At 38.1% G+C, this 12,302-nt stretch overlaps 1 protein-coding gene across 1 annotated transcript in view; it reads right to left on the reverse strand.

The window, feature by feature from the left end:
- The window catches only part of LOC122079485 (vacuolar protein sorting-associated protein 52 A-like), a 35,458-nt gene that overhangs the window by 17,390 nt on the left and 5,766 nt on the right, over positions 1-12,302 (reverse strand). The window contains exons 2-5 of the mRNA XM_042646002.1: positions 9,673-9,816; positions 7,545-7,636; positions 5,846-5,927; positions 3,996-4,178 (exon numbers count right to left, since the gene is read on the reverse strand). Of these exons, the coding sequence (XP_042501936.1) occupies positions 3,996-4,178; positions 5,846-5,927; positions 7,545-7,636; positions 9,673-9,816 (501 nt within the window). The remainder of the gene's footprint in view (positions 1-3,995; positions 4,179-5,845; positions 5,928-7,544; positions 7,637-9,672; positions 9,817-12,302) is intronic.

Consider the following 12,302-nt stretch of genomic DNA (forward strand, 5'->3'; position numbering starts at 1 on the left):
TTTTTTTTTTTTTTTTTGCTCTGGCAGAACCCTAAAGAGAGGAGGGGTTCAATTGAAGTGGTTAGGGAGAGGGTGAGTTGTTGGAAGGCAGAGGATGGTTAGGGAAGAAATCGATTCTCTGTTTTGAACGTTGATCTCAGTCTCTGTAGAAAGCAGAACTGAAAATGGGAAGAAGATAGGGAAGGGAAAGAAGAGAGCTGGAGGGGAAGGAATGGGGATCCTCGGCTCTAATACCAATTAATGGAGGGCCTTAGGGAAGAAAAGAAAATCAGAGTAGAAAGGGGGGACGCACAAGCTCACAAGCATAAATCAAACTAATTTCATTCAAATAAATTCACCTTATCTCAACACTAAGTGTATACAAGTATATAAAGGGAAAATAATAAGACTCCTACTAGACTCTTTACACTGAAACTAATTCTTACTTCTCTTACATATCCTATCCCAAAACAAACATGATAAAATAAAAGACATTATTAAACTAAACTACTACCAGCCCTTGTTGGACCAAAAATCTAGGCTGGACCGGTTCTTCTTGGCCCTTGGCTTCCATAGCCGATCATGCTGGTCCAACCAGGTAAGCGTAGTTGCATCTGCATCAATGGTTTTTCCTCTCAGCTATCCCATTTGGTTGGGGTGTGTCAACACAAGCTAACTGATGGATAATGCCATTATCCGTAAAAAAATCTTGAAGACCACCATGCATATACTCCCCCCTTGTTCAAAACGGACAATTTTAATCTTGGTGTGAACATATCATATGATAAAAAATTTTAAAAGCATCATACACATCACTCTTATGCTTCATTAGAACAGTCCAAGTAGCACGGGAAAAATCATCAACAAATGAAACAAAGTAGCGAAAACCAAGTAAAGAAGTAGCAGTAGAAGGCCTCCAAACATCAAAGTGCACAATGTCAGAAGAAACAGTAGATCAATGTTTGGTAAAAATACATGGTTCACAATGAAAGACATAGGAATTAGGAAAAGAAGTAAATAAATGAGGTAATTTTTTCCTCATTACCTCATAATAACAAAAGAGGGATGTCTAAAACATTGGTGCCACAACATCACAGAGTCCACATAACTGCTATTAGTACGTCCACACATAGGACTGAGCCAGTAATCCACTTTGTCACTAAATCTTGAAGGATACAATGAGAAGGGAAAAAAAAAGTGACAACGGTTTAGAGATTTTGTTAGGTGGCTCACAGATAAGTGATTAGTGGCAAGGTTAGGAACATGAAGAATAGAATCAAGTGAAATGGAAGATGTAATAGGAACGCTACTTTACGATAAATGGAGGAAAGAGAGTCATCGACAACCCTGACCTTACTCCACCGGAACAAATAGAGTACATATCATAATAATGGGACGTATCAGTCATATGATCAGTAGCACCAGAATCAATAACCCAGGATGGAGCTGTGGAAGGAACAGATGATGGAACTTTCAAGGCTGAAGCTGAGGAATCTGCCTCAGCCACCCACTTGGTCTCCTCACTCTGTAGATAACTACACACTTCATCAAGGGATAGAAAAAGAGACCTGCCCAAGATTTGTATCCGAATTGGCTCATACTCGGGATTCAACCCACCAAGCAAGATAAGAACACGTTCTTTTTCAAGTGTTCAATAAACCTTAGCTTCATCCTTAGGATTGGACAGTTGGAGGTCCCTATAGTGATCATACTCTTCCCAGAGACTAATGACAGTGTTGTAGTACTCAGAAATGGTCCTATCCCCTTGTTTCATGCCAATGACATTTTGGAGTAATTGATAAACTTGGGCCGAGTCACCCACATAGTCAAAAGTTTTAGTAACATTGTCCTAAATATCCTTGGCAGTTTCTTTCCTCATAAACCTTCTTCCAATCTCAGGTTTCATAGAAAAAATCAGCCATGTCATAACATTGGAGTTTTCAGTCTCCCACTTTGGATATGTCGGGTCACCTGGGTTATGAGCCTTAACGGTACTTGTAACATACCCAAGCTTTCCCCTACTCCGCAAGGAAAGCTTCACTGAATAAGTTCAATCCAAGTAATTTGTGTTGTCTAACTTTACAATAGAAATTTAAGTATGTGGGCTATCAAAAACATAGGGTTAGGATGAGTAGAACCACTCGATGCACTGGTTGAAATGTCTCCAAAGAGGGTCCCAGGTCCACTATCATCAGACATATTGTAGAAAAAAAGTCACACACAACGTGGGGAGTACACACTTTACCCAACTTTGCCTCCACAGATACTCAGAGATAAACCCAACAAGAGGTAAACACACAATACCAAAGCAACCCAGATCAAGGCACACTTTAGGGCAAGCAAGTTAGGACATAATACTTCAAGGGTCACAACCAATGCATCTCAAAAACCAGCGTAGCCAGAATCCATCACAAAATGAACTGTGGAAGCAAAAAAAAAGGATAAACAGGGGAGGTGGTACATTCCAACCTGCATAAAAATGAGCTATGAGCTCACCACTCAATCCTCCTAGGACCGAGTGCTTAATTTCCTGGTAGGGATGCCTTGGGCGATCCAAAGGGTGTATACCTCACCTCCAAAGGCTGTTGGATGAGAGAGGAGGAGAAATCCCAAAGGAGAGCTGGTGTAGTCATAAATAGCTTGGATTTTGTGGTTGTGAGCTCCAGACAGCTTCAACCTTCGAGTTCTTCACATAAAAACTCCTCTTGGGTTAGCTTTGACCTTCCTTCAAGCTCAACCCATAGATTCTTCAAGTTTTTTCACATAATGATCTTTTCCTTGGAACCTTTTTGTAACCTAGGGTTCCAAAGAGAGGAAATAGAAGTAGGAAACTTGTAATCCGACTCTAAAACCAAGATCTTGTACTCTGATACCAAGTTAGAATATGTGGATGAAGGAAAAACAATGAGATGAGATGAAGAAGAAGATGGAGAAGTAGAAGAGGGAGAAGAAGAGAAATCAATGGTATGGTAGAATAATGTGTTCAATAAAATCTCACGAACACCAATATATTACTTCACTAACATATTTACAAGTAATTTCACATACCTCCCTAAGGAGGGAAAAAGTAGAGCATAACATGACAAGTTACTAAACTACCCTAGCAACATTACTAATATCTCTAACAATATATATATAAAGAAAGAACGCTACCCTCTAGCAAGTTCCTACACCAAGACATAGTGGGTGCGAAAAAGACCATGCTGCCCCGTGCTCCCCCCTATTGGCCGTGCCCACTACCATGTACCTGCACTAGGAGGCAGCGCTCTCCTGCCCATACAAAGGCAGGCACAAAAAGACCATGCTGCCCCCTGCCCCATGCACTAAAGATGCCTCTGTGTGGCCTCCCGTTGGCCTGCATGCTAGAGCAGTGGCAGCGCATGTGGGCAGCATTCTTCTCTTTCCCTTTATATATGTATATATTGTGTTCCTTAATGGAGTCAAAGATTTAGGTCAATCAGAGTTTCTATCTCTGCTTTAGAGTCCTATATGACTCAGAGGAGTTGAATTTGGCCAAGTGGATTCATGAGATGCATTTGGATTGCGTCAATTAAAGAGTAAATTATCTTAAGCTAGCATACTGTATTCTCTTGCATGTATTAGGTGGATCCCTAACAGACTACTAAGGTGAAATCCTACTACTTAGGGTGGATTCCATAGGGTTTCTTTTGGTGGAAATCAGACTCATATGGCATGATTTCTATACACTTTCCAAAAACAGAAAAAGCCAAATATAAGAATTCAATCCCAAAATATTGAATCTGAAGTCAACTCTGAATATGCTTGCATTAGAATCTTCAAAAGCTGCTACAGTTTAGATCCAATCTAAGATCAGTGAGCATAAGTATTAAAGCTAAAACTCTTCTGCTCTTTTGTAAAAATCATGCTATGTAGAATTTCAGTTATATGCACAAGGGGAAGCAATAAAACTCCATTCTGAGATTGTCAAATTAAAGGCAAAACTCTAAAGTGCATTGTCACCAAAAACAATAAAAGATATGCTAGTTATAAGAGACCTTTAAAATGTTTATCCTATCCCCCAAGGCAAAAACAGCAGAACGGTTTTTTAAAGGTTCTCTTCCTCTTGAAAAGAGGCCAGTACTTCGGGTCTCTACTCCAATCAAATCACTTTCTGTTGCTATATCCAGTTGTAGTTTCTCCAGTGCTTGAATATAAGCCCGGAAATGGGCACTCAGAACCTGCAATATAATTTCTGTACTTCAATATAGACAAATAAAGTTTACCACATAAACTTGTACAACATTTTAACAAGTGTCAAACTGCACAGTTGTTAGCTGTTCAAAGGCAGCAACACAAGGACATTCCTATGACAGTATACTGGATAATTCTAATTCTTTCACGTGCAACAAAATCATTGACTTAAGGTTTACACGTTAACACAATTTCTTGCTCACCATTCTATGGTATTTCAAATACATAATTATACAACCAAACAGAGTAATCAGATTTGTTAAAGGTGAGAGGTGCTTGTAAGGTGCAAAGGCTCACTGGGATCTGAGGAGCAAGGCACAAGTCAAGACACAAAATATCAACCATCTGGCTGAGCTGAAATTAGCCCACCTTCACCTATACCAGGCTCAGGCTGGACTGGTATGCATGAATCCACAGATGACTGAGTACAACATAGAGCATCCAGCCGATAACAGGAAAGTGACAACAACAGGAGATGAGGGCTTCCTCTTAAGGCTGCCCAAGCACCAAACACCAACCAAAGAAAAACCAAGAACCAAGATGGTTTCTTCCCAAAAAAACCTTCCCAGCAAGAATTTCCAAAGAAAACATTCCTGCTATTTACACTTTCACTTGGATCTCAAAGGAAAGCATTCTTACAATTGACTCTGATGAGGGGTTCAGGATCCCTTTTACACCTAAGCAACCTACCTGGAGCTATAAATGAGAATTTTCTGAAAGATGCAAGGAGCCAAGGACACATCTTCAAGGTGAATCAACTAAGAACAGCATAATAGCAAATAATTTTCTCTGTCGTACCTATGGTTCAGATTTTGATGTCATCTCATTCTATGATTTTTTCAGTTACCAGCCAGCATATGCTAGCAATCTAGGAGTGAAGATTTGTTCAGGACCTACTGGTTCTCCCTCCCTCCCCCCTTCTCTATTTCAAATAAAAAGAAGCCAAGAAAGGAGCTGCATGTGCATTTTCAGTTTGCTATCACATCTCTAAAGGGACTCTTAAGGGATCTTTTTTATTATTTTTAATATTCCATGGAGCAATTTTTAAAAATTTTCCAACTTTTAGTTTTGGAGCAGTGTTCATGAAGCAGAAAATGTTTGCTTCTCAATTCCAAGAATCACTTCCTCACCATTTTGGGATCATTTATGATAAATATTTTACTGCATTGCAGAATAAAAAACGTGCTTTCCAGACGAATCAGTCTGTACAATCAGAAGTAATACCTAAGGCAACCTTACTGTTACCGATATTGAGGGAAAGCACCGCTTCATTAGTATACAATTCCCACAGTTGACGTGTTGATATACATTGTTATAGCCCTTACTTAACAGCTCACGCTTTTGGGATAAGCAGTTCTAACATGGTAACAGAGCCAAGAGATCGCGTGTTCGATCCCTGGTAAGTGCGAGGGGTTTGCGTTGTGCCCCTTGGTGCCATATGATGGTGTTACGTGCAAAGTCGTGTGTGTGTATGGGCCTGCACATGCGGTGGGGTATTGATGTGTGTAGATATACATTGTAATTGCCATTACTTAACAGCTCAAGTTTTTGGGATAAGCAGATGTAACACGCACAAAACAAGAAAAGCATCACTACTGAATATCAGGTCCTGTAACATTGAATCCAGTTATATTAATTTTTCTATAGCATTCACCTTGTTCATTGTGTCAATGTATGCTCCACGGACCTCTGTATAAACCTCTTTGCCACGTTCCTTGAGAAAGAGAATTACATACCTACATTTTAGAAGTTCAATAATAAATCATTATGATAACATAACAAACACTTGAAACTGATCCCAGAACCCTGTCATTCTCATAATTGATAGATTGATTATTGAAACTACAAATGAAAACTTAAATCTTATTATTCAGAAGGAAAATATGTAATGGCTTCATTCCCCTTGAAGATCTCAATTAAAAATGATACTTAAGTACTGCAAGGATCATGACATCAATACACATGGCAAACTAGGATTGGTGGTTGTGTTGTCTATTAGAAAATCCCCCACAAATAATAGTAGCAAGCAAATCACATGGTGGAAATTTAAAAAGCATGTCACAAAATTTCCAGTTTACCATATAGTTTCAGTACTTTTGGTTTGATGGTGTACAGAATTATGACAATTATAGGAAGTTGAGGCATGGCAAAAAAATAAAATGGTATGGAATACTTTTGAGTATTATTTGGTATTGGAATATGAAAAAAAATTAAAAAAAGAGTTTGGGGGGTTGGGGGGGGGGAGAGGAAATAGAAAAAATTCGGAAACAGATATCTTCAGACATTTATATGCTTCAAATTAAAAATTTTGGACATGCAAATTTCCGAATCATATGCACATAAATTTTATTAATGAGGCCGCAAAACCTGTGACCAGAATTGTCCAGGTACTGGGACTCCCTTCAAATGGGCAGCTCTCTCTCTCTCACCTTTGATGCTCAAGAAGCACCTGGTAGTGCAACTGTACTGGTGGTGGCTATAAAACGCTAGACAATTTTGTCCTCTAATGGTTGGCAGGAAGTTGTGGTTGAAGGCCATTCTCCTTTGTCATCCAGTGGCTAAAGGCTAAGGAGGAGGGCCCTTGGAGATAAATCCACATCATTAGGAGTCAAAAGGGATCTGTTGTACTTGGGGACCCAATAGCATGGTGCTTCTGGCCCTTCTGTTGTTGTTGGAGTATCATTATCTCTGATCCTCTCTATGTTTTTATAAATTTCGTTACTTATCAGGGGAAACAACGACAACAAACAACAAATTAAGCCTTATCCCAACTTAATGGGGAAAAATAAAAGTAATATCAGTGCTCTGTGCATTTTCTTGTTGGTATACATATAGCATTAACTAAGCTACATATTTTTTCCACTTCATTATTGTCATCCAATGAGTATTTGTTATTGTGAAAGTAAACAAGAGCTCCAACATGAAATGTCCTGAATCTGAGTGATCAAATTATGCAGTAAAATATGTCTAATGAACAAGAAGGAACCACAAGAGTATGAACAATAATAATAGTTACTTTGAATGCAACACTAATAATTCAATCCATAGTCAGATATTGAAAGGAATACAACCTCATTTGGTGATTATATAAATAAAAAGCAACCCATTTCAAACTTAAAAAAAAAAAAAACAAAAAACTAAAAAGGTAGTAATAATAAGATATATATATGCACTTAAATAGGGCACACAAAAGAATAGCACGTTTGATCTTTAGCCAAGATGCTGAGAAAGGTATCACAACTACCACAACAATTTGTTTGTCTTTCTTATGGCAATGCACTTCAATTTCAAGAACAAATAAATAAGGAGATTCACCCATAGAAGGTAGTCACATTCAAAAACAGATAGCTCACTTGTATTTTAGAAGAACATTTTGTTGAAGGATCTGAATATTTGTTTTGGGCTTCCTTAAGGCATAAAGCTTCTGAACAATGAACTCAAATACCTACAAAACATGGTGAGGAATAAAGAAAAGACAAAACTTCACAGCACCAAGAGTACATTAGTTGGAAAATTCAAAAATCTACAAGCACCAATAAATCAATAGATATAATTTTTTTCCATAATCCAGCAGAAGTTTCAGATAAAATGTCAAAAAATTTGAAAAACTGAGCTAAGAATGCTCAGTGCAGGTCTTCAGTTTACATACATATGTCATCATGGTATCGAGTACTGATACATATCTACCAAATCAGTCCGATATGAATTGAGACTGGCCACGTCGATACGATACAGAACTGCTGATAGTCCTATACATAAAAAAATGTTTATGTACAGTTATCTTTATACATATAATTCTTGCTTGGTTTGGATATTTAGGGGTTACTTTAGGCTGATATCAACTATGTAAATAGATTTTTGTTTCTGAAATTTTCTTGCTTAATTGACTCTTATAACATATTCATAGGTTTAACAATGCACCTGCCAATGAAGATTTAAATACCAAGATGGAAATTTTGTTCGCTACTGTTTCACCTAAAAGCTTGAATTGTTAGGGAAGGGCAGCATCAATGTATACATCAACACCCCCTTGCACGTGCAAGCCAAGATCCCATAGTCCTTGTATGTGGAGCTCAAGTGGCATCTCCTTCGTGCAGCAATGAGGGAGGAGAAATGTCAGGAAAACTCTTCCGATACACTTCCCAGGAGCCGAACAGTTAACCTCCCTAATCTGATACTATGTTCGCCATCGTTTCACCTGAATGCTTGAACTGTTAGGGAAGGACAGCGTTAATGTATACATCAACAGAGATAACCTGGCATTGGTTGGATATCATTATTTAATGTAAGGCAGAATAAAAAGACTCAACCCCAAGAAACAACCCCAACACTGCTGATAACACCCAAACAGCAACAATAAAGAAGCCCCTGGGCAAGGGAAAACAGTACAATAATAGAATGAAGACAACCCACCAGTACCTAGGTGGTAAACACTGATAGCAGTCACAGAAGTTCTATTACCAGGAAATAAATATCAGAACGTAAAACTGGACAGAATAAGAACAACCCGAAACTGAGAAATTAGGTCAAATTAGAGAGATCTCAGAGCTTACAAACCTAGGCCCAGACAAAGCCGAAACTGAGGTTGAAGGTGGTTGATGATAAGCTTAATAAAACCCCCAAATTCCAAACCTAAGATGAAGCCTGATTGCAAAATTCAGAAGTTCTTGAAAATAAGGGCACCCGAAGGGAGAAAATTGATCAGGCCTTGGAAGGCCAAGGAAACCTGGTCGAGTGGCCTTTATATGGCCCTCGTGAAGTCCTCCAAATATGGGTTGCGGAAACTCCAGGACCAGGGAGATATCAGAGATTGATGGGAGCCCAGAAATCTCCCTTCAATGGCTGCCGCAGGTCTTGAAGAGAATCCAGAACACAGCAGCAACACAAGTTCATCGTAACCTTGATAATAGTCTCCAACAGAGACTATATAACTCACTCAACACTCAGAAACCCAAAAGAATAGAAGAAGAAGAAGAGAGAGAATTGACGGGCGATTGCAGCCTTAATCTTTCCATTGTTATTTAGATAAAGCAGTAACTTTCAAGCTTCAAATCTAAAGCTCATAATCTGATAATCTTTTCTGAGTGGCCTAAAAGAGTACCCAGTTAATGAGGAAAGAAGAAAGAATTCAATCCAAAACTCAGAGAAGAACATTCTTCAACAGTTTGACAATGAATGATAATGACAAGGACAACCACAGAAATTGAAGCCTAGTGTATGCTGATCCTTTCCTCAAGAAATATAAGTAGAGTTGTAGTGATCCTTCCGCTGAAATTCTGAATTATGGCAAACTATAAAAGGAAAAGAAGACAACTTCATATACAAATAGACAAAGATAGCTGAATGCAAATTGTAAAGTAATAATATCAGTGTCCTACAATGTACCACTAGCATGATTCTGATAACATAATTGACAAACAACTGCAAGTAGCTAATTTTCAATTTCATTTCAATCTTCATCTGCTTAATCAAGTTGCCAACCTTTGATACAGCTTTTTGCCGAAGTTTTTCCAACTCAGGCTGAACATCTTTTAGAGCTTTTGAAGATCTGACCATGGGATCTACTTGCACAAACTTCAGCTTCTTACTTAAAACCTCAAGAGTCCTCATGTATTCATCATTAACCTGCATAAACCCGCAAATATCAAGGACAATGGAATACAAAATGAACCACAACAATTCTTCGTTCTGTGAATAAACATAAGTAAAATATGCTTGGTGGATCCTGACTAAAGTGGTGAGCAATATTTCATGTTCGAACTTCAAAGAGCATATCATTATACTCATCAGCTCTGCTACATGACTAGATAAACCAGAATCATTTTAATTCCTGTTTTAATTTCTTCTCTTTACTTCGTAGCAAAAATTTGTAACAAAAACAGATGGTCAGGACATCATAGGAAAGGGTACACCATAAAGTTCAATACTGCGTACCACATTATAATACAAGCCACAAGGTAGCTTCAGTTTCCATAGTTGCAGGAGTTCAAGTTCAGTAAAGCAAGTAGTAAGTGTGACAAATAGCAGCCCCAAACACAAATTTTGCTCTGATTTCTAGGGAATAAACCCAAAAAGAAACCACTACTGATACCACCAACCCCATGGGTAAAGAATATGGCCGTTTTCTCAAGCCAAACTCAAAAACTGGCCATCTTTTATAATGATTCATGAACTAATTCAACAACAAACTCAGCCTTATCTCAACTGCTAGTCTAAAGTCTAATTCCTTTTTGTAACCAGAGTCAAAATTTCTATTGATATTGATTCAAATGCTGTACCTATGGCATAGGGATGGTGATAGGGATAGAGGAAGAGGAAAAAAACCAAAGATTTCACACTGTACTGTATCTGCATCTTGTTTATCTCTACGAGGCACCAAACAAGAGCCCTTCCTCCACAAAGAAAGGTTTATTCTGAATCACAAGATTCACAACATAAGAGCCACCTATCTTTCAATGACACAAAATACATAGTCCCTAAAAGTGTGGGGGGAGAAAATTCAGCAGCTGTTACCTCAACTGCAGACTCTTAAATGTCGTCTCTTTAACTCTTTTGAATAACCAGAACCAAATCAATTAAAATAAAGCTTCAACAGCATTAAGATAAACTTTGATGGTAGAAGCTCGGGGAACGCCAGTTTGGCAGTTAGATTTGATGCTTTAGGGACCATGGGGGCTCTGTAATTCTGTTATTCTAGTATACTTAAGCTCCACTAATAGTATGGACTTGATAACAGAAGACCTCTAGGCTTTGATAACTGGCTTATGTTATCCACAAATTTACAGGCAAGCCACAGTAGTCAAGGCACTTGACTATTAAGATAGATTCAGCTACAGCTATTGGCTCATCATAGTGGACTTGTTGGTGTCGCCTTGCATCCAGGCCCCCTTCAATGCCTTGGGCCAACAAGACACCATGACAACTATGGCTGGATGTCTACACAGGTCCAGGTCTCACAGAGATGCTCATGCCCCCACAGGTAGATCTGCTGATGCTCAGCTGAAGACAGGTTGCACAGATACTATGGCTTAGTAATGTAAGTGTCTATGTGATATAGAAAGAGTGAGACTTTTGGTGAACCTTAAAACTGCAGGATTTGTGAACTTGGGCAGTTTTATTTAATAATCTTCATAGAATAATAAGTAAATCCTCTCTTTCTCACATATATTTTGAACTGAAGATTTCACATTTTCACATACTTCCCTGAGTTCCCTCTCCATTGAAGCATATAAGGTGCACAATCATAGTTACATTGAACTGGATCCCAAGTAGACTCATATCATAGACTTTAACTGTTTCAACAGATCAGACCAAAAAAGTTGAATAAGATTGAATTACCCAAGCATACCCAACTCAGTACTTCAATTTTCCTAAAAAGTAATGTATTCCAAAAAGAATTATATTTCCAAGATTCTCAATATTATTATGGTACTTGAATGTTTAGCCACTACTATACTGACACCCAAGTAGTATAGGCAAATCAATGGTCATCTGAGTCAAGTTCTTTGGCTTCAACACACTGGGTCTGGTAGCAGGAAGAGAACAGAAACTATCTAATGGCCAACTAAAAACCAAAGATTTTTTGAATAGTAAATTTTTAATAAAGGAAATGAAAATGAATCAATTTCAGGAAAGCAAAGAGAGACTAATCAAGGACTCAAATTAAGAAACTCACGACTTATAAAACAGAAGCCAGGAATTGACATATACAAGAAATGCTAGTTATTTAATTTTATTCAAGGAATGGATCAGATACCTAGAATCTGATTAGCATTTACGTACCTCAAGTAGGATTGCATGAAAGTAGTAAACGACAATTTTGGGAACACAAGGATGGATTAGTGCAAGGTTTTATTCAAGGAGAAAAGATTATAATAGGGGTGATCTAAATGGACATATCAGGAAAGATCGTATAGGTTATGAAGGTGTACATGAAGGACATGGTTTAGGAGAGAGGAATGAGGAGGGGATCTTAGTGGATTTCGTTGTGGCATATAATCTATCTATTGTATTACTTACTTTGAAAAGAGAGAGGAGCATTTAATTACCTTCAAAAGTGAGCATCATAGTAGCCAAATAGATTTCTTTTTAACTAGAAGGTCCAATAGATT

This window comes from Macadamia integrifolia, chromosome 5 (genome assembly GCF_013358625.1).
Source record: "Macadamia integrifolia cultivar HAES 741 chromosome 5, SCU_Mint_v3, whole genome shotgun sequence".
Lineage (NCBI taxonomy): Eukaryota > Viridiplantae > Streptophyta > Magnoliopsida > Proteales > Proteaceae > Macadamia > Macadamia integrifolia.